At 34.3% G+C, this 20,958-nt stretch overlaps 2 protein-coding genes across 2 annotated transcripts; both read right to left on the reverse strand.

Annotated features, from left to right (window-relative positions):
* Positions 1 to 7,336: 7,336 nt before the first annotated feature.
* On the reverse strand, positions 7,337 to 10,807 carry LOC132311795 (protein SMAX1-LIKE 3-like). The gene is made up of 3 exons (XM_059809898.1): positions 9,291 to 10,807; positions 8,929 to 9,139; positions 7,337 to 8,826 (listed from the first exon to the last, which is right to left on the reverse strand). Exons 1-3 carry the CDS (start codon positions 10,484 to 10,486, stop codon positions 7,669 to 7,671), a joined length of 2,565 nt encoding a protein of 854 aa, XP_059665881.1. The 5' UTR covers positions 10,487 to 10,807; the 3' UTR covers positions 7,337 to 7,668.
* Positions 10,808 to 17,621: 6,814 nt separating this feature from the next.
* Positions 17,622 to 18,567, reverse strand: LOC132311796 (transcription repressor OFP13). The gene has a single exon (XM_059809899.1). It carries the CDS (start codon positions 18,412 to 18,414, stop codon positions 17,743 to 17,745), a length of 672 nt encoding a protein of 223 aa, XP_059665882.1. The 5' UTR covers positions 18,415 to 18,567; the 3' UTR covers positions 17,622 to 17,742.
* Between the last annotated feature and the right edge of the window lie 2,391 nt (positions 18,568 to 20,958).

Genomic DNA, 20,958 nt, shown 5'->3' on the forward strand with positions numbered 1-20,958 from the left:
GCGCAGGTAATCTATACATGACAACAAGTACCAATAATGCCATTAATGTTGCTGATGCTGGCGTAGATTCAAACATGTGGCATTGTAGGCTCGATCATAAGAGTGAGAAGGGGATGAAGGTACTTTTGTCAAAAAGGAAAATTGCCGGGTATTAAATAAGTTGAAATTAGTTTGTGTAAGGACTGTACCTTCAAAAAATAAAAGAGGGCCAATTTTTCAAAGGCTAGCAGGACACCTAAAACAGAAAAATTAGAGTTGGTTCATACAGACGTGTGGAAGCCTTCTCCAGTTTCATCTCTTGGCGGCTCATTATATTATATTACTTTTATCGATGATTCTATAAGAAAGGTATGGATTTATTTTTTGAAAAATAAATCTGAAGTATATATATGATACTTTCAAAAAGTGGAAGGCTATGGTGGAGAATGAGATAGGCTTGAAGGTAAAGTGTTTGAGGTCTGATAATGGTGGTGAATATGAAGACAAGGGCTTCAAAAAGTTCTGTGCTATTAATGTGATCAGAATGGAAAAGACTGCTCCTAAAACCCTCAACAAAATGGGGTTACAAAACGCATGAACAGAACCTTAAATGAGTGTGCTTGGAGTATGAGGATACATGCTGGATTGCCTAAGATATTTTAGGCTGATGCTGTTAACATTGCAGCATACTTGATCAATCGAGGACCTTCTGTTCCTTTGAATGAAGGCTTACCAAAGGAGACTTGAAACGAAAAAGAGGTAAATCTTTCACATCTAAAAGTGTTTGATTGTGTTTCATATATGCATATAAGTTCTAATGTTAGAAGGAAGCTTGATCCAAAAAAAAAAAAAAATGTACTTTTATTGGGTATGGCACTGATGATATAGTTTATCAATTTTGGGATGATCAAAACCGGAAGATTAATAGAAGCAGAGATATGTTCAATGAAAAAGTAATGTATAAGCTATGATATAGGTTAGCAGCAGTTTCTACTAATGCAAGTGCTTATGCTGAAAAGGATGAGTTTGTTGAGTTAGAGGAAATCTCAGAGGAAGATGTGCAGAGGAGAGTTCTAAACAATCCAGAAAATATAGTTCCACATGTGGAACAAGGCACACCTACTACTACATTAAGACAGTCCTGCAGAGTCCCCAAACCTACGCAGCGTTTCTCTCCTTTACACTATTTATTGTTGTCTGATAGTGGTGAACCAGATAGTTATGATGAACCAGTGCAGGTTGGTGATTCAACCAAGTGGGAGTCAGCTATACAGGATGAGATGGACTCACTCATGTCAAATCAAATATGGAAGCTAACTGAACTACTAAATGGCAAGAAGGCTTTACATAAAAAGTGGGTTTATAGAATCAAGGAAGAACATGATTGCAGCAAACGTTACAAAGCCAGATTGGTTGTGAAGGGAAATCAGCAAAAGCATGGTGTTAACTACACTGAGATTTTCTCCCTGGTTGTGAAGTTTACTATAATCAGATTGGTGCTTAGAATTGTGGCCGCAGAAATTTTGTATCTAAAGCAGTTATATGTGAAGATTGTCTTTCTCCATGGTGATTTGGAGGAAGATATCTATATGAGACAACCATAGGGATTTACAGTGCCAAAAAAGCAAGGGTTGGTAAGCAAGCTGAAAAATAGCTTGTATAGTTTGAAGCAAGCCCCCAGACAATGGTACAAGAAGTTTGATAGATTCATGTGTAACAATGGTTTTACGAGATGCTATACAAATCATTGTTATTATGTTAAGAGGTTTGATAACAGCTACATTATCTTATTATTGTATGTTGATGATATGTTGGTTGCTGGGTCAAGTCTCAAGGAGATTAAAAATCTGAAGAAATAGTCGTCTGTGCATTTTGGGATAAAAGATTTGGGTGAAGCAAAATAAATTCTTGGCATGAGATTTGCAGAGACAGAGTGGGTGGTACTCTGAAGCTGTCACAAACAGAGTATGTTAAAAAGGTTCTCAGCAGGTTCAGCATGCAATTAAGATGCAAAACCAGTGAACACCCTATTAGCTAGTCACCTCAGACTAACTAAGAAGCAGTCGCCCAAGATAGAGGAGAGGCAAGCATACATGGAAATAGTACGTTCCATATGCTTCAGCTATTGGCAGCATAATGTATATCCTGGTTTGTACTAGATCGGACATAGCACATACAGTGGGAGTTATGAGCAGGTACATAAGTAATCTAGGCAAGCATCATTGGGAGGCGGTTAAATGGATCGTTAGATACTTAAAGAGTACCACAGAAACATCACTATGTTTTAATGGGAAAGGGATTGAATTGCATAGTTATGTTGATTCAGACTTGGCTGGTGATATAAATATATAATAGGAAGAGTACAACGGGGTATGTGTATACTTTGGGTGGTACAGTAGTAAGTTGGGTCTCTCAGTTGTAGAAGATTATGGCTCTCTCGACCACAAAAACTGAATATGTTGCAATTACAGACGCTAGCAAGGAGATAATTTGGTAGTAGGGATTTTTGGAAGAATTGGGTAAAAAGCAAGAGAATAGTATTTTGTACAGTGATAGTCAAAATGCTATTTATCTTTTTAAGAATCTGGCATTCCATTCCAGAATAAAGCATATACACTTGAGGTACCATTTCATGCACTCACTTTTGGAGGATAGAGTTTTATTACTTGTGAAGATCCATGGGAGTAAAAATCTAGCAGACATGTTACCCAAGGCAGTAACAATTGAAAAACTAAAGCTTTGTTTAGCTTCAGTTGGTGTTTAAGTTTGATGACAGAAGAATGAGATGTTATAGTGTTTTGCTATGTATGAAGGCATGTGGGAGTTGACAGTTTGATCTTTATCAGTCTCCAAGTAGGAGATTGATGGGTAGTGTAGAGCTTGATAGATACTATACACCAAGCCCCAACTTCGCGGATCCAACTTGTTATGTTGCTTTAGTGCGAGGGAATTTAATCATTCTAAACTCTCTATATTCGCTGCTGTTTTTTATCATCATAATGAAAATTCCTACAACCCTTCGACGTAGCCATGATTTTTGGTGAACCAAGTAAAATCTGTGTGTTATTGTGTTTGTGTGTGTGTGTGTATGTATGTGTGTGTGTGTGTGTGTGTGTTTGATCTCTTTCTTGTGTTTTCTATTTAATTTCACAACATCTAGTGCACCTCAGATTTGAACTCTATAATTACCTCCTAGCTAATTTCCTAGGTAAATTTTTTGTAAAGTATTTTGATAATTTTCACACTTGTTATATTGCCCTAGTGCGAGAGTATTTATTCATTCTGAACTCTCTATATCCGTTGCTATTTTTTATCATCATAGTGAAAATCCCTAACCCTTAGACGTAATCCTGATTTTTGGTAAACCAAGTAAAATCTATGTATTCTTGTGTGTGTGTGTTTGATCTATTTCTTATGTTTTCTGTTTAATTTCGCAACATCTAGTGCACCTCATATTTGAACTCTATAATTACCTCCTAGCTAATTTCCTAGGTAAACTTTTTGGAGAGTATTTTGATAATTTCCACACTTGTTATGTTACCCTATTGCGAGGCTATTTATTCATTCTCAACTCTATGTATTCGCTTCCATTTTTTTCATCATAGTGAAAATCCTTACAATCCTTGGACGTAACCCTGATTTTGGGTAAATTAAGTAAAATGTGTGTGTAGAGTGTGTATGTGTGTTTGATCTCTTTCTTGTGTTTTCTGTTTAATTTCACAACATCTAGTGCATCTCAGATTTGAACTCTATAATTACCTCCCAGCTAATTTCCCAAGTACATTTTTTGGAGAGTGTTTAGGTAATTTCCACAATTATTATGCTGTCGGAGTGCAAGAGTATTTATTCATTCTGAATTCTTTTTATCCGCTGCCATTTTTTTATCATCATAGTGAAAATCCTTGCAACCCTTGTGTGTAGCCCTGATTATGAGTGAACCAAGTAAAATATGTGTATTCTTGTGTGTTTGTGTGTGTGTGTGTTTGATTTCTTTCTTATTTTTCTATTTAATTTCGCAATATCTAGTGCACCTTAATTTGAACTTTATAATTACCTCCCAGCTAATTTCCTAGGTAAATTTTTGAAGTAGTCAATTTTATGAGAATATTTAGTTTTTTGTTTTTTCTCTAAGAATAAAAAAATCTAGACCATGGTTCAAAATTTCATTTAGAAATTGAGTTTTTGAAAAACTTAGTAAAAATTGAATTTTTTTTTTTAAAAAGGTAATTTTAGAATACAATTTTTATAATTTTCTTAAATTTGGGAATATTGGAGATTGACAGGGAAAAATGAAATGTATTGTTGTAACACTGTTCAAATTAGCACTTAAGAAAATTGAAAGTAGAGAAAGGCTGGTTTATATAATAACAACTAGGTTGATTCTAATACCACTTATTACAAGTTGAACGCTTGCCATCATATCTAAAAGAATAAGCTAAGTGGAATAGTGCCATCTACCTGTTCTTATGGGGGTAGTTCAATGTAAGACAATACTCCTTTTACAATTACCTGTGTATAATTCTCATCTTTCTCGTGGAAAGAATTATTAGAGATGAAAATGGCAATCCTAAGTACCCTCTTTCACAATTTTCTAACTTTTATACTCATTGTTATAACGTTAACATAATTATGCTAGTATTCAAGTCTTTGTCCAAGGATTGACAAGAGAGTTGAAAAATGAAAATGAAAAGAAATTGAGCTTGTGGTCTAAAGAGCATGCCTTGAAAATGGAAGTTATTATCATCATAATTCACCGCTATCACTTTTGTTGAGTTGATGGCCTCGGATTTGAACTATCCAATTACCTCCCAGCTAATTTCCTAGGTAAAGTTTTGAAGTGGTAAATTTTATGAGAATATATAGTTTTTTGTTTTTTTCTATAAGAATAAAAAAATCTAGACCATGGTTCAAAAATTCATTTAGTAATTGAGTTTTTGAAAAACTTATAAAAATTGATTTTTTTTTAAAAAAAAGGTAATTTTAGAATATAATTTTTATAATTTTCTTAAACTTGGGAATATTGGAGATTGGCAGAAAAAAAATGAAATGTATTGTTGTAACTGTTCAAATTAGCACTTAAGAAAATTGAAAGTAGAAAAATGATGATTTGTATAATAACAACTAGGTTGGTTTTGATACCACTTGTAACAAGTTGGACCGGACGTTTGTCATCAGGCCTAAAAATATAATATGCGACAAAATCCGGTTCTCATCTTTTCGATCGAAAGAATTATTAAAGATGAAAAATGGCAATCCTGAGTACTCCTTTCACAATTTTCTGATTTTTATACTCATCGTTACAATGTGAACATAATTATGCAAGTGTTCAAGTCTGTGTCCAAAGATTGACAAGAGAGTTGAAAAATGAAAATGAAAAGAAATTGAGCTAGTCGGCTAAAGAGCATGCCTTGCAAATGGAAGTTCTTATCATCATAATTCACCACTATCACTTTTGTGGAACCTAGTTTTATCATTCATTCCTAATGGGAACAATGCTCGAGGTTGTGTCTTCTTGTGACAAAGACCACCATTACCATAGTCTCAAAGGTCCACTAACTATTAAAGATAGAAATTGAAAATTACTAAAGTCATGATTATAAATTACAGATTATAAATTACAAAAATAATAATAATAAATAAAAATGCTTAGAAGTACATTTTAGGTTGGTGTGAATTGCAGTCATGAGGATATTATCATTATTGGAATGCTTAATAATTTATACACAGGTCCCAAATTTTGTAATTGAAGAAAGATTATTCTCAAAAGATTGATGCATGTTCTTCCTTAATCACATATTCCACTCCTAATTAGACTAATGGACCTAAACTTTGGTCTCAAAGTTTTGAAGCTAATTAATTAATCTTCTTTTTTGGTGTTATACCAAAACAAGAATATCTTTATGAAAGTTTTGATTCATCTCCTTGCTTTTTATGTCATTTTTCATTTCAAGATTTCAATACTCCCTCCGATGCCTTTCAAATTGAGAATGAAATGTTATAATTCAGAATGCACATTTAAAGTAAGAAAAAAAAAAAAAAAAAAAAAAAAGAGTGAAAATCACATCTCGATTTATGAAAAGCAATATCTTCTTTTTTCTTTTCTTTTTTTCTTTTTTTTTTTTTTTCTTTCATATTCTGAAGGAATTTTCTATTCTCTTCTAAAGTAGCTTTAATCTTGCACAATCCTGAAGTTACGAATCGTATCTTTTATCAAACTTAAGACCCACTAGTCTAATTCAGGAAAAAAAAAAACCTACTAGTCTACTACAAATTTTTAGATCTTATTCTATTGCTAAAGTTGTTTCCATGTATGATACCAGCTGCTGCGACACAATATTTTATCCTCTCGTTGTTTTGGGTAAATATATATTGTGAAAAATTTAATAAAACCGAAAGAAAGAAACAAGGTACAAAAATTAAATTCGCGCTAGTTCAACTGATATGATTTTTGGGGTATTCCCTTTAGGTCTCCAATTTGATATTTACCAAAGGTAAGACGTGATCCTTAATGATGCAGATTACTATATGCATTCGGAGTTTACAAATAATGTGAGTGTAAAATGACTAGCGGGTGAATTGATTCTTCATTAATGATGCACTTAATTTACAGACAAAGAAAATGTGATCCATGAAATCTAAAAACAAAGTGTGGATCCCCTCCAATAATGTGCACCAAGTTATGATGCACAGTTTTGTCATATCGCGTTATGCATGTGCCCCATCTGGCGCATCACTATGATGCATTGGATGGACGCTGAATCTCAGGTTCCTAAAAGAGATGGATACACTAAGTGAAAATGTGATTATATGACATTTTAAAAAAAATGGGTGCTCATTAACCGAAACCCTTAAAGGTCTGAGCTAAAGAGAAAGTCTTTAGTGTAACAGTGACACCATGTAGCGTGGCATTTTTCTTTTTCTTTTTCCTTAAACTTGAATGATGCATGTAATATTATGTTGTTTTATAAGAATAAATACATTTTGAGCAGATTAATTTTATCACCACATGAACATTTAAGTAGTTGGTATATTGTATTAAAATAATTTTCAAGATCAACAAGACTGAAAGATGTACTCCTTCTGTTCCAATTTAGATGTCGTTTTTGGAGAGTAGAAAATTTTAAGGGGACATGCCTTGTTTCCTTAAAAGTTATTAATTTGTCCTTCTAAATTTTGAATATCCTAAGTTTGAAATTTTAAATTCCTAAAACATACATAGAAAAATGTAAAACATATTGTTTGAAAAAGAAAAGTGACAATTATTTTAAAACAAACTGAAAAGAAAAGTATGCCATGTTTTGTTTTTTTGAAATAGAGGAAATATTATATAAGATAAAATTGCACAGTGCCAATTAGCGGGAAAAAATGGAGAAAGAAAATTTTCACAGTGCCTTGAGTCAACATTCAGTAACTACAAAACCAACCAATTCCCAATAAATTGTTGTTAAACAGGAAATCAGACATCCTAAAGAAGAAACAAATGTAGGTCTCGTAAGCTGTCAAGTAACTAGATTAAATATGTACTATTGTACATTTCGTACATGGCATCCATAGTGCTCTAGTGTGGATCTAACAAACCTTCTTCCTTCCCTTTTCCCAAATTTTGAAAAAAAAAAAAAAAAGAAAAAGAAAAAGAAAAAAAAGAAATATACCCCTCCCATGACATATCCCTTAACTGATCGCCTCATTTCACAACACCAGAATTTTGAAAATAATTTGCTTATCCACCAATTCCAAAATGCCAATTTCACCAACTGAATGCTCATCTCCATTGTCATCTTCTTCAGTGGCAGTATTCAAATCCAGTGAGACACACTCTCTTCTCTCCATCCCTTGATCATCAACCTCTTTCACTTCATTGTCACCGGTTTTTCGCCTAGTGGGAGGTGAACAAGCTCTTGACATGGAGCTGAAGCTTTCACAGCTGAAAATAACAATGGCATCCTTAAGAAGGACTAACTCACCACCAGGAAGTGTAATTCTCCCACTTTCAATTGCTTTCTTAACTCCCATTTGAGAAAAGTAATCAACTTGCTCCAAATCTTCCATGAAGAACACGCGGCTCGGATTCTCTTGCACAGCTTCAGCAAATCTCTCGAGATAACTTGAACCCAACTCTTCTCTTGCTCTTTTGTTACTCACACACTCTTCAGTTGAATCAGCTCTTGTCATTGAGAAGCAACTGAGACCAACTGTGACAAAGTTAGTGTGAGAGCCAAAAACAAGTTTAGCTAACTCTCTTGCAATCTTGTCTTTGCCTTCAGAATCAACACCTGAGAAGAACAACCAAGTTTCCTCTTTGTCCTCTGTTTGTTTCAACTTGCCTTTTCGGCTTTTTTTCCCAGACCTGCATTCAAGGACTGTGCTTGCAATTTCAGGAATAATGTTCACTTGCCATGGCACTTTTTCTTCTAATGCATTGCATAGAATCTTCAGGTTCTCATAATTCAGCTCCTTGAACTGATGCAAGCACTCCATATCCTCCATTGCTTCGCTAGAAGAAGCCGAATTAGGACTAGAGTTAGGATTGGATAAAAGGTCTGGTTTTGGCTCATTTGTAAATGGCATGTACATTTTCAAATTGGGCTCAAAGCCTTCGTCGCCTTTTTCATTAGATGCTAAAAATTGGTGTTCTTTAGGCGACCGGTTGGGTTCAAAAATCGCTGGCCAGCTTAGTAGTGTGTGGTGCAAATTAGGTTTACACTGGTCAGCTGAAGAGATTGAATTAGAGAGACAAGGAATAGATGAAGGAAAATTAAAGTCTTTCTCAAGGAAATGGGGATTTTTGTGGAATGAACTGCAAATTGAATTCCACTTCTTGGAGAGATCTCTAATTTTGTTGGATTCCTGTTACAGATCATACAAGGAATACAATGTTAGACTTTCCTTGTTCCACCTTGTGTCAATAAATGAGAAAATATATAACTAGGCTTGGGTCAAAATGAAAACCTGATCATTGATATTTTCCCTTCTTTTCTCTTCCTTGTACTGTTGAAGCCATGAAGGCAAGCTTGAGCTGGTGGAAGTGGTGGTGGACTCATGGTTATGAGTGGTGGTTGCTATGCTTTGAGCTTCTCTCCTGAAGTTAGCCGAGCAATCGGTACAGCAAGTCATCTGCTGCTCAACTTCATTTTTAAGAAGTGACCAACAAGATCCATCACTGGAAAGAGTAAAAAAAAAAGATTAATAATTTAAAATTTAAGAAAAAAATTTACTTAACGTAACTATCTACTTTTAGTACTTATCAATGAATTAATAAATTTAGAGACAAACATTCAAAAAGAAAATGGAAGATGAGTTCATGAAAATACCTTTCAAGGTTGAGACTTAGTCCCAAGGTGCCCACAGGAACTGTGAGAGGATGAAGTTGCCAAAGAGACTCTAGAGAAGAATGGCCTGTTTTACACTTCATGTAAGTCTGAAAAGTTGCAATCCCCAATATCCACAACCTTCCACTATCTCCAATAGCACTCAACATTCTACTAAGCTCCATGATCATGAGCTCCACAGGACAATAGTAGTTTTTCCTTTGCTCACCAAAATTTGACCTAAACTCAGACACCCATTTGAGATCACCCACATACAAAACCACCCCTCTACTCCCATAGCTTTTCACTGAGGACCAAAGCTCCCCAAGCTTCTGTTCAACCACTTCCTTGGACAGATTTTTGAAGGAGAAGACAGGAAGGGTTATGACCTGCACATACCTCAAATCTCCAGGAACATCTCCTTTCTTGAACTTATCCATCACTCCTCTAACTACACCCTCAACACTAGCTAGACACTCTCCTACAATGACAGTGTTTTTCCTTTTAGTGCTCATGAATGTGTTTAGAACACTCTTCACATCATCACTCGAAACTTGATGATCAGTTGGTTTGCTTAGTGATGGTCTAAACTGAGTCATTGGTGGGAATTGAGAGAAATTGGTGCCGAAACTTGGTGATTTGGTGCTAATATCATTGGACTGGCTATTCACAGGACTCTGAGAACAGATCTCCAAAGAGACAGCTTGTTCTACATTGGTTTTCACTTGAGGACTAGAGAAACCAGCTTCTCTCATGACTCTACTAACACTTGGGTCATCTAGGATAGAGATTATGAGCTGCTCTATCTCTACTTTCAAAGCCAGAATGGGCTGCTGCTGGTTTTCAATGGAGCCACGCCGCTGGTGTGCCTGCGCACGCTTGAAGGCTGCAACTAGGGCATTGGAGAGAGGAGGGTGGTGGGAGTGGTGCCCTAGAATATTGCTCGATGCAGAGGTAGGGAGACGGTTGAGCGCCACGTTAAAGCAGAGCTCTAGGGCTTTGCATTGTAGGGGATGAGAATGTGATTGAAGGCAAGCTTTTCGGAGAAGGCCGGTGGAGGAAGCAAGCATGGCTCTGGCCACATGAAGAGGAGTGACTTGGGCATGGCCTTGCCTTTTAGCAAGGCTAATGGCTTGTGTTACTATGCTTGCAGCCTCACTAGTTAGAGAGTGATGAGTAGTGTAACCTCCTGTCCTCATCTTCTCTTTGTTTTGATGTTTTTTTGTTATACACTCTTAACTAGTATTAGTAGTAGTTGTAGAAGAAATCAATGAAGGACTACAAGTATAGGGTTTGGTTTCATGGCTTTCATTTGGCTAGGAAAGAGAGTATTGCATATGTTTATAATTTGGTTGCTGTGATGAGGAGGCTTAAAAAGGATGTATGCAATAATATGTGAAGTAGATTTATGCTTTTCTTGTTGGGTGAGGAAAAAATTTTGTTTTGTGAAAGTGGAATGCATGTGAAGCAAAGACGAAGCTAAATTCTCTCTCTCTCTCTCTCACACACACACACACACACACATATAGCTGTAGGAATGAAATAAAGTTTCAAGTATATTGGGAAGTTGGACTATATCTTTAACAAAAAGTATGACATGTATATGACTAAGTACCTATACTATATATGGTTTGTAGGCACCAAACTAGATACATGTGGTCTTCTTTGCGTAAATCTATTCAATAACTATGAGTGGAAGAATATAACTTTAGTTTACTTATATAATACTGGTGTGTTGTTTTATGTATAGTAGTAGTACTACACAATCAAAAGCTGTGGTAAAAAAGAGAAAAAAAAAAAAAAAAAAAGAGGAAAAGAAAAAAGAAAAAAAGAAAAAAAAAGGTAGGAAAAGAGAGAGAGGAAGAGAAATCCACTCATTGCAAAGGGGCCTGAAAAGAGAGAGAGAGCAGACTGGCTGTCTGTTTGAAGGTATCGGGAACTGTGTACTATCTTTTTCTTCTTAAAGACCAAAGAATAAAGGGTGTTTTGATTGATGAATGAATGAATAAAGAGGTGTGTGCTATGATCTGCGTTGTGATTGCATGAAATCTATGAGAAAACATTCTCTCTATGGGAATTGTACTGTTGTGCCGGGCCCAATGAAAATTATTCTTTTCACTTTCTCTCAACATTGAGAATATATATATATCACACATAATTATATATCACATATACGTCACTCCAAAGTAAGATTAATTAATGTGTCGTACTATACACTATTGACACTCCGACTACTTTCACATGGAGTCGTAAGTCCCATGGAGTCCAACAGCCCACAATGGTGAAGTTCACATGTGAATTGTCCCACCAAATTATTTTTTTAAAATTAAACTAATTCGACCGATACAAAAATTGTTTGCGAAATTTATATAGTTTGATCTATGAAGCACATATATTTCTTCGTATGTATTATTGTAGTGTTGGACACACATTGAATATAAATAAAGATTACTGATCTTTAAATTTAAATAATTATTTTTTTAAACGAACACGAATGATATGTAAGGACATAGTCAAGAGAAATCTCACAACATGGTGAGTCAATATGTGAATTTTTTTTTTTTTTTTAAATAGGACATGGGACTTAGCTCGAATTCTAAAATCTATTGGGCTAAAAATATAATTAAAAAAATTAGACTTAAATGCCTAACAAAACGAACAAGCATATTTATTTACCCAAAAAATATATATATGTGTGTTTACATCTTCGTTTGTTCTTTTGCCTAAACTTTTGTTCGCATTTCTCACATCAAAATATAAGCCAAATCAACAAGAATGTGTATGTTATTATTGATAAATTGAAAAATATCAATTTTGTTGTATTCACATCGTATCGTAATTGTGTTCTATGTTTACATCCGCGCTTCCTAAGGTTTGATACTAATTAATTTATTGTATTCAATTTAATATCAACTTGGTAAACTAATCACTGTCAGAAATTATATGAAAATGTTTCTCAAGGTCAATCAAGTTTTCACTTATTAACAACTCTCCTTCTCCCTTGTGGTTTTTTGCCTCTCACTTAAATTTGTGCTCTATTTTAGCAAGCCAAAGGCCCATTTGGTGAGTGGAGTAACACGGTCTGGGACTCGCCACATTGTGGAAACAACACAAAAATATATATATTTAACATGCGCGCTACAGCAAGCCTTGTAGCAAGCGGATTGCTTTTATATATATATATATATAGAGAGAGAGAGAGAGAGAGAATTGCTTAAAAATTAAGATAATATTTGCCTACTCACCGGTAAGTAAAAAGTTCATACTTACCATCGATATGACGCAACAACAAAATGACAAGTGTCTCTACAATGTAAAATAATAATAATAATAATAATCAAAGATTTAAGAAATTATTTGGGTTAAATCCAATAGAATCCAAATCAAACCTCATATCTAATTATCTCTTTTTCATGCTACTCTGTTACCCTAATTCTAAAACTTTAAGGAATCACAACTACAAGTATCTTATTCAAATCAAATCCATGAAAGGAATTGGATTAGAATTTTTTATTGTGGGTGATAAGATTTCATGTCTGAACTAATATATATTGATTTTGTTCTTTTGAAGCGTGGTTTGTGTTGTTTAGCCCTCTGTTGCATTCTTGTTGGTAAGGGGAAAAAAAAAAACCAAATTGTTCGTGTAAAGGTAGATGTTTGCATTTGTTACTTGTGTCTTGTCCCACATGTGAAAATAAATATGAATCTATGATTGTCTTATAATTAATCAACTAAAAAGAATTGTTAAGAAAACAAATTTTATTTTTTTACCAAATCATGACAAAATACTTTCTTTTATTTATTTGACTAATGTTAATAAGCCTATTTTAACGCAAATACTCTAGCAGGGAATGGTTAGATTTACAATTGAACTTTAAGTCTCACCCTCATAAAAAAGTTTAATCCAATTCCTTCAACATAATTTTTTTTTTATTTTTTATTTTTTTTTATGGCCTGGGTTTGATTCCGATTTTATGAGAAAAAGAAATAATAAAATTAGGATTTGATTAAGATTTTATTGAGTTTAACCCAAATAACTTTTCAAATTTTTTATTTTTTATTTTATATTGGAAGAACACTTGTCACTTTATTGTCATGCTACGTGGGTGGTAAGTATGAAATTTTTACTCACCGGTGAGTAGGCAAGTATTGTCCTAAAAATTAATAATAAAAATAGTCAGCCCAACCAACACCACACCGACCGATTAAGCTGGTCACTTTAAGTGGAGAGTCACGTCAGCCCACAATTGGAAAGCCAAAATGGCTTTTATTCCAAATGCTATTAAGTGACCCTCATTCTTTCAAGTTGTATATATAATTCCTTATCAAATACATTGTATTGAATAAATATTTAACTTACTACTAAATTGAGTTATTAAACATTATCTTAATGAGCTAACTCCAATGAGAAATGTCACTTTACGTTTTGAAGATTGAGAGTTCCAATCTCCTTGAAATAATTCTCCTCTCCAAAACATATAGGACAAGAAATAGAGTCAAGATTTCATTTCCGAGATTATATATTGAAGGAAGAGATTAATTGCTTGATATGGGTATGTGTATATTAAAGGAAGAGATGTATAATTATCTATAGAAATGATATGTACGTATTTAAATCAGTGTTGATGAGTGTGTACTGTACATATAGAAGTACTAAGTAGAAAGAAATATTGCTATTTTTGGGATTAGACAAAGTAAAAAGGTGGGTGGCAATTATATTTTTGAAAAATTAGGGGGGGCATTTTATAAGAGTTTTGGTTTGGGTCAAGGTTCCATTCCCCAATAGAATATTCTAGGCTAGAAGTCCATAACCCATCATATAGGCTCACTTCATGAAGTTCCAAATTCTTTATTTATAAGAGTTTGGGCTGAATCTGGGCCATGCCTATTTATACCCCCACAATATATTGTTGTTCAAAATAAAAGTTGACCTGAGCCTAAGATTGGATGGCTATGGGCCAGATATTAAAACCCGCCTACCACAATATAGGTTTGGCCCAATCCCATTAAACACCAACATTCATGGGTAAATAAAACAACAACTGCAAAACCAATAATAAATAAATAAAAATTAAAATAAAATTGACATGCTCGCTACAAACAGCAAGCCTTGTAGCAAGCGGATTGTTTAAATATATATATAGTGAGATGGTATATAGAGTGAGAATTGCTTAAAAATTAATAATAAGAGTAATTAGTTGAATCAACATCACATCGACTAATTAGGCTGACCACTTTAAGTAGAGAGTCACGACAACTCACAATTGGAGATCCAAAATGGCTTTCCATTCCGAATGCTATTAAGTGACACTCATTCTTTTAAATTATATAACATAATTGGTTATCAAATACATTTTATTGAATAAATATTTAACTTACCACTAAATTGAGTTATTAAACATTACCTTAATGAGCTAACTCCAATGAAAAATATCACTCTATGTTTTGAAGATTGGGAGTTCCAATCTCCTTGAAATCATCCTCCAAAACATATGGGACAAGGGACGGAGTGAATTTCATTTCATTTCCGAGACTGTATATTGAAGGAAGAGAGGGTATTAATTGCTCGATATGGGTACGTGTATATTGAATGAAGAGATGTATAAATATCTACAGAAATGATATGTATGTATTTAAATCAGTGTTTATGAATGTGTACTGTACATATATATATAAGTAGAAAGAGAGATTGCTATTTTTGAAAATTAAGGGGCCATTTTATAAGAGTTTTGGTTTGGGCCAAGGTTCCATTCCCCAAAAGGCTAGAAGTCCATAACCCAATGATATAGGCCCACTTCATGAAGTTCCAAATTCTCTATTTATAAGAGTTGGAGTTTGGGCTGATTCTGGGCCATGCCTATTAATACCCCCACAATATATTGTTGTTCAAAATAAAAGTTGACCTGAGCCTACGATGGAGTGGGCAATGGGCCAGATATAAAAACTCGCTTACCACAAAATAGGTATGGCCCAATCCCATTAAACACCAGCATTGATGGGTAAATAAAACAACTGCAAAACCAATCTCATTGTTTTTCTTTTTTTTGTGGCAAGAAACTCCCATACCCCTATAAAAAATTGGACCCTCACAAAAAAAAAGTATCACTGAACTACAACCCTTATCTCTCAGATTTTTATATATATATATATATATATATATATATATATATATATATGTATGTATGTATGTATGTATGTATGTATGTATATTTTGAGTAAGTGTCCTTTGGTTTATTGCATCAGTTTAAGACTAATAATACATGCAGTAACTTTATCATATATATATAATTGTTAAAGTGCTCCTAAAAAAAAAAAAAAAAAAAGGTGAAAACTTGTATGGGAGTCTCCAAAGATTGGACTACCAAGGTGTGGTTCTACTCTTATTAATTTCTAATTTTATAGTGACCTTATCCTTATTAATTTATTTAGTAACATGTATACAGGTTGCTGTCAGTGGCTAACAGGTGGTCCAAACTCCAGATTCACTTGTTGGAGATTGTCCATACAATTTTATTTTATTTTTTAAAAATGTTTTGTAAGGATAATTGATGTAAGAGAAAATTTGAATAAAAGTTGGTGTCGGTTAATGGTACCAAGCATTTGTAGGCGGGGTCATGTGCAATGGTACCAGTGTAGGGTTCTACTTCTGAATTTGACTTACTACCTTGTGCCAGTATGTTAGGTTTTTACCGTTGTATCACGTAATGACTCCGTAAATTTGTTGGACGCAAACTAGTCCCGATGTGATTGTCAACATTGCATGGTGCAATTTAATTAGGGGTGGGATGTGGATGTGGGGGGAGAGAGGAAATGTGCTTATTTGAATGGAAAAATAAAAAAAAATAGAGCAATTTACGCTTGCCGACATCTCAACTCCCATTCACTGTCGGTTGTCGAGTGTCGTCAAAATTATCCTTTTTCATCAAAATATAGATCGGTTTTTAAAATTGATCGAAGTGACAAACATTAATTAAAACATAATTAGAGTAGTGAGAGAATATATTATTCATTACCGTGTGTAAAGAATCATGTTAGACGCTATTTATTGAAGTCGCCAAAAAAACCAATAGGCATCGTAAGCATTTCTCACTTAGGCCGAGATGAAGCATTTACAGATGGTATAATTTCTCCTCTCCAAAAGAGAGGTTGAGAGTTCGAGTCCAACAAAAAACAATAATGTAGGATTGTTGTGTTTTCTTGATGAACAGCAGAAACTAGCATTCACTCATCACTTTCACATGCATGGAAATTAATTATTTTACCTTTGGGAGGTTCCACCCTGATATATGCATGCAAAGTAAAAAAAAATAAAAATTACAAAGCAATGTGAATACAACTTGACAATATTCATGAATGACTTGAACTAGGAATTACTTTTCAGTATGTCCTTTGAAGGTTAAATTTCACCTAGTCATTAAAATGTAATCACATTTCACAATTTTTTACGGACTCCAATAATGTTGCATTCCAATAATTTTGGATTTGGATGATAAGACTTGTGATTGGCATTCATAGCCCATTGGAGAAGAAGATGGTCCTATTATAACTGCAGCTGTGCCATGAATGAGGTGGGAAGATGAACCTATTATCACTCCAGCCTGTCTATTCCTCTCTCTCTCCTTCCATAATACCCTATTGTGAATCATGTCCAATGCTAGAGTAGCAATTATGTGGCACAATACTGTGGTCAGTAGATCATGAATTGCTCTGAATCCTCAGTAATACATGCCCCAAAAGGGACTCTGTTCTCTCACACCTCCAAAATTTCTTAATCTTTGAAATTCACCATCCAACAAGACTCATGGTCAATGTTTCATTTTGCATGTGTCTGTGTACAGAACTACACGTGTCTTTCTAAACAAACACGGCAAAAGACTCACCTCACATGACCTCCGAAATTCGAATCCCTTTAAGAGAAACGACTGGTGCACATGGAACAGAGGAACGGGTTCTCTAAGAGGAGAAAAACTTCCTTATGTCCGTTTCACCGTGCAATGAGCGCATACGGGCAATTCATGCATATCCGCTCGTGTATTACATATGCGGTAATAAACAGTTAGATATGTCCATTGCACTGCAAGAAAGTTTTTCTCCTCTAAGAGGCCTTGTTTGTAGAAAAGTCGTCAAGTTGTTGTTATATAAAAGGGGTTCATAACCCTATTCAGCCGATCATATGATAACTCTCGTAGAAGGGTAAAGTACTCTAAAGTTCTTATACCGGAATTCTTAAAGGTATTCTATGGTTTATTCATCAATTAGGACACCACCATTATTTAATAAATAAATAAATAAATAAAAATAAAAAACATGTACATTCATCGAGAGCAGATGATATAGAAGAAAGAAATAGTAAAGTGGGCATTGATTTCTCAGTTCTAATTCTCTTTTTTTTTTCTTTGAATATCCTAATAACATATATACATAAACTAAAGACAAGGCATTGAAAGCTAAGACATTAGTGTTCTTCCTCAATCTCCTTTTGTGCCAAATTGGGAGACAGAGGAGGAGAAGGAGAAGAAGAAAAAGAAGCAGCAGCAGAGGAATAAGAAGTGGAATCAGAACAATGAGATGAATCCAACCCAACAAGCAAATCAATGAATGCACCAACAATAAACCCATGATTCATCTTCCCATTCACCCTCAAATACCACCCCAACAACTCTTCCAGACACTCCCAATCTTTCAACCCATGACTCTCCACCATCTCCTCCATTGACCTCCTGAAATCCACATAAGGGTCATCAGACTCCATTGCCATTACCACACTCTCTTTGAACGGGAACCCACTAGCCTTAGCCTCCTCCAAGATCGAGCTCGTGCCACCGGGCTCGAAAAACAGCCTGTCTGACTGCACCCCGCGAATTATCACCTCCAATGACTCCCCTGCTGACTCCTCTGACTCGGTTGAGAAGCTTGGAGACTCTGATGAGTTCGTGAACCAAGACGACTCCGGCATTTCCGGGTCGAAGAAGACGGAGTTAACGGTCTTGAACATGTTGTCGCCGGCTCGGAAAGAAAGGGTCTTGGGGTGCTTGCATGAGTGCCATTGCCAAGGATGCCCTGTTTCTTTGTTCTTGGAGAGAAATGGGAGCTTCATTTTCTTGCCCATATGGGCTTTAACACCCATTCTTAGATCTTAGAAGTAGTGTTTAAATGTTTGTTTTGAGATGGATCGGTGTCAACGGATGATAGAGGGAATGGAATGGCATGAGAGGTGATATAAAGGAGAGGTGGGAGGAAACAGAGGAAGGTGGAAAGGAAATGGGGCTGGTAGGACCTATCATGTGTGTATTTAATTGTGTGTTTGAAGAATTTATTGTTTCTTTAATGCCCTTCCACAACAAATGAACATAACAGTACTTTTGTAACCAGAAGTCTATATCTTTTTTTATGTTTATTATCTGCTGCTAACTGTAGACCCTTAATTTATTTTTTTTCCTTTCCTGAGCAATTTGTAAATTTCGAAAAAAAATTCTAGTAGTATTTCATAGAGAGAATACTTTTAGACAGCTACAATTAGATTATCCAACTTCTGTTAATGAAATAAGTCACACGATCCCATCTTGAAACCTACCTCGTTTAATGAATAGGGTTGGGAAGTTGTGACTATTCATGATTATAATACCAACCTAGTTTTTTCAGCTTTGCTTAGGGTTGCTTCAATCGGAGACTTGGCTTACAATTATTTGTGAGATACAAATTGTCATATCTTAATTCCTAATTTGCAGGTCAACAAAATTTTGAGATGGCTACTCAATTTATAACTCTAACAACAGTTTAGTTTTTTTTTTTTTTTTTTTTTTTTTTTTTTTTTTTTTTTTTTTTTCAAATATAAATGTACAAAAAACTCTTGCTTGATTCAATTTTTTGAAAACTCAGTTATAAAAAGACTTATTTATAAATAATTTTCTTTTATTGTCCTCTGAAAACTGTTTTTTGTTTTCTAAATTTTTTAAAATTATTTTCAGAGTTACAAATCAAGCGGTCCCTTAAATATCAAGATGAATTTAGTTGCTTAATGTTGAATCAAAGCTAACATGACTGAAAAGTCTCACCTGAAATCATTAATGAAATAAACTAGTTACGCTTAATTTATTTAACTTGAGTAGCTCGGCTTAGTTCAATTGAATATAACCCTTAATCAATCAATATATAAGCGTTTAAGGGTTCATAAGAACTAAAACTAAAATTTGTATTCATAGAAAAAAATAAATAAATAACTAAAAATAAATAGAAAATAGTTGGATTTCGAATGGTACAACACTGGTTCAACAATATTATATTGGACTTCCAAGAAATTCTTCCAAAATAGAGAAAACCCATCAAATTAAATTGATCTTCTCTTCAATGAAACAAATATTTTGAGGGGATCCGAAGAAAATTTTTGGGTGTCAAAATCATCAACTTAATAGTATTTAGTTCAAAAAGAAGCAGAATTAAATGAAGTACACTCTTTTACCAGGGTTTAAATAGAAATTATGAAAGTTGATTATGAAAAACAATATGCCAAAAGTAATTGAACCAAAAGACAGACCAGTCATTTCCCATTATGGGAACTTCAGGTTGGCTCTTCAGTCTACTTGATACAGCAATGATCATGCTTTGATTATTCTACAAGTTGAATATATATATATATATTATATTGATATTCCAACAAATTTATGTAGGAAAAGGCAAAACATTAAATTGATTTTTTTATAAAATAAAAAATAAAAGAGGCAAAAATCATGTGAGTTATTAATGGTGGAACAGTTGACACACACTTGTCCTTGCCATTGTAGTTAAGAGGTGTGATTGGGGACCTCAAAGGATTGCTATCCCATTCACTGTGGTTGTACTTGTTGTTTCTCTCCCCCTTGTCCTTTTTCCCTATTTATGCCCTCAATACATTAAAGAGAGCTATTCTGAGTATCCAAAACTTGGTTGGACATCAAAATCTCTCACTCCATGCAGAATTTTGAGCTTCCTAATTACTCATAATATGGGCACTACTTAATTTTCAGACGCTGACATGAACCTAATTTCTCAACATGATCCTATATATTAGACATTCCTCAGACAAGAGGAACCACCAACGTACATAATCATTAAATTCTAATTCATGTTCTCAAACTTGTCCAAAATAATCATAATTAGACTCAAACTTACGAAGACATCTTAATCTTTTACCATTATACCAAATAATTACGTGTGTTCAAGAATAGCCACCCAGCCCGTTTACTTCCAAACTCGCACCATTTGTTTCCCTCACTTCTGTAGTCAAATCTAACAAAACCAAACCAATAAAGAAAAATATGGTGAAATTAGGATTTAGGATTGTTAAGATTACTATGGTTGAGGGTTTTTGAGATTAGGATTTAGGGTTCTTTTAACTTAAATGTACATATATATATATATATATATAATAAACTTATATATATATAAGGATAAATTAATAAATAAGAAATATAAACGGGGAACGGTAAGGCGACCTCCCCTCGCATGTTTTTACTAATAAAAATCATCTCTATCCAATTAAATTAAATGATCCCCGAAACCGTTATAAACGGGACAGAACGGAGCGAGTATTTACCCACAGAACAAATTGCGGTGCTCCCAAGAACACTACAAGTGCTCCATATTTAATATTAACTATATTTCTTTCATCTTTTATTTGAATTCATGGTACCTA

Source organism: Cornus florida, unplaced genomic scaffold, assembly GCF_030987335.1.
Source record: "Cornus florida cultivar Cherokee Brave unplaced genomic scaffold, ASM3098733v1 CherokeeBrave_3.0.0_Hap2_Chr06, whole genome shotgun sequence".
Lineage (NCBI taxonomy): Eukaryota > Viridiplantae > Streptophyta > Magnoliopsida > Cornales > Cornaceae > Cornus > Cornus florida.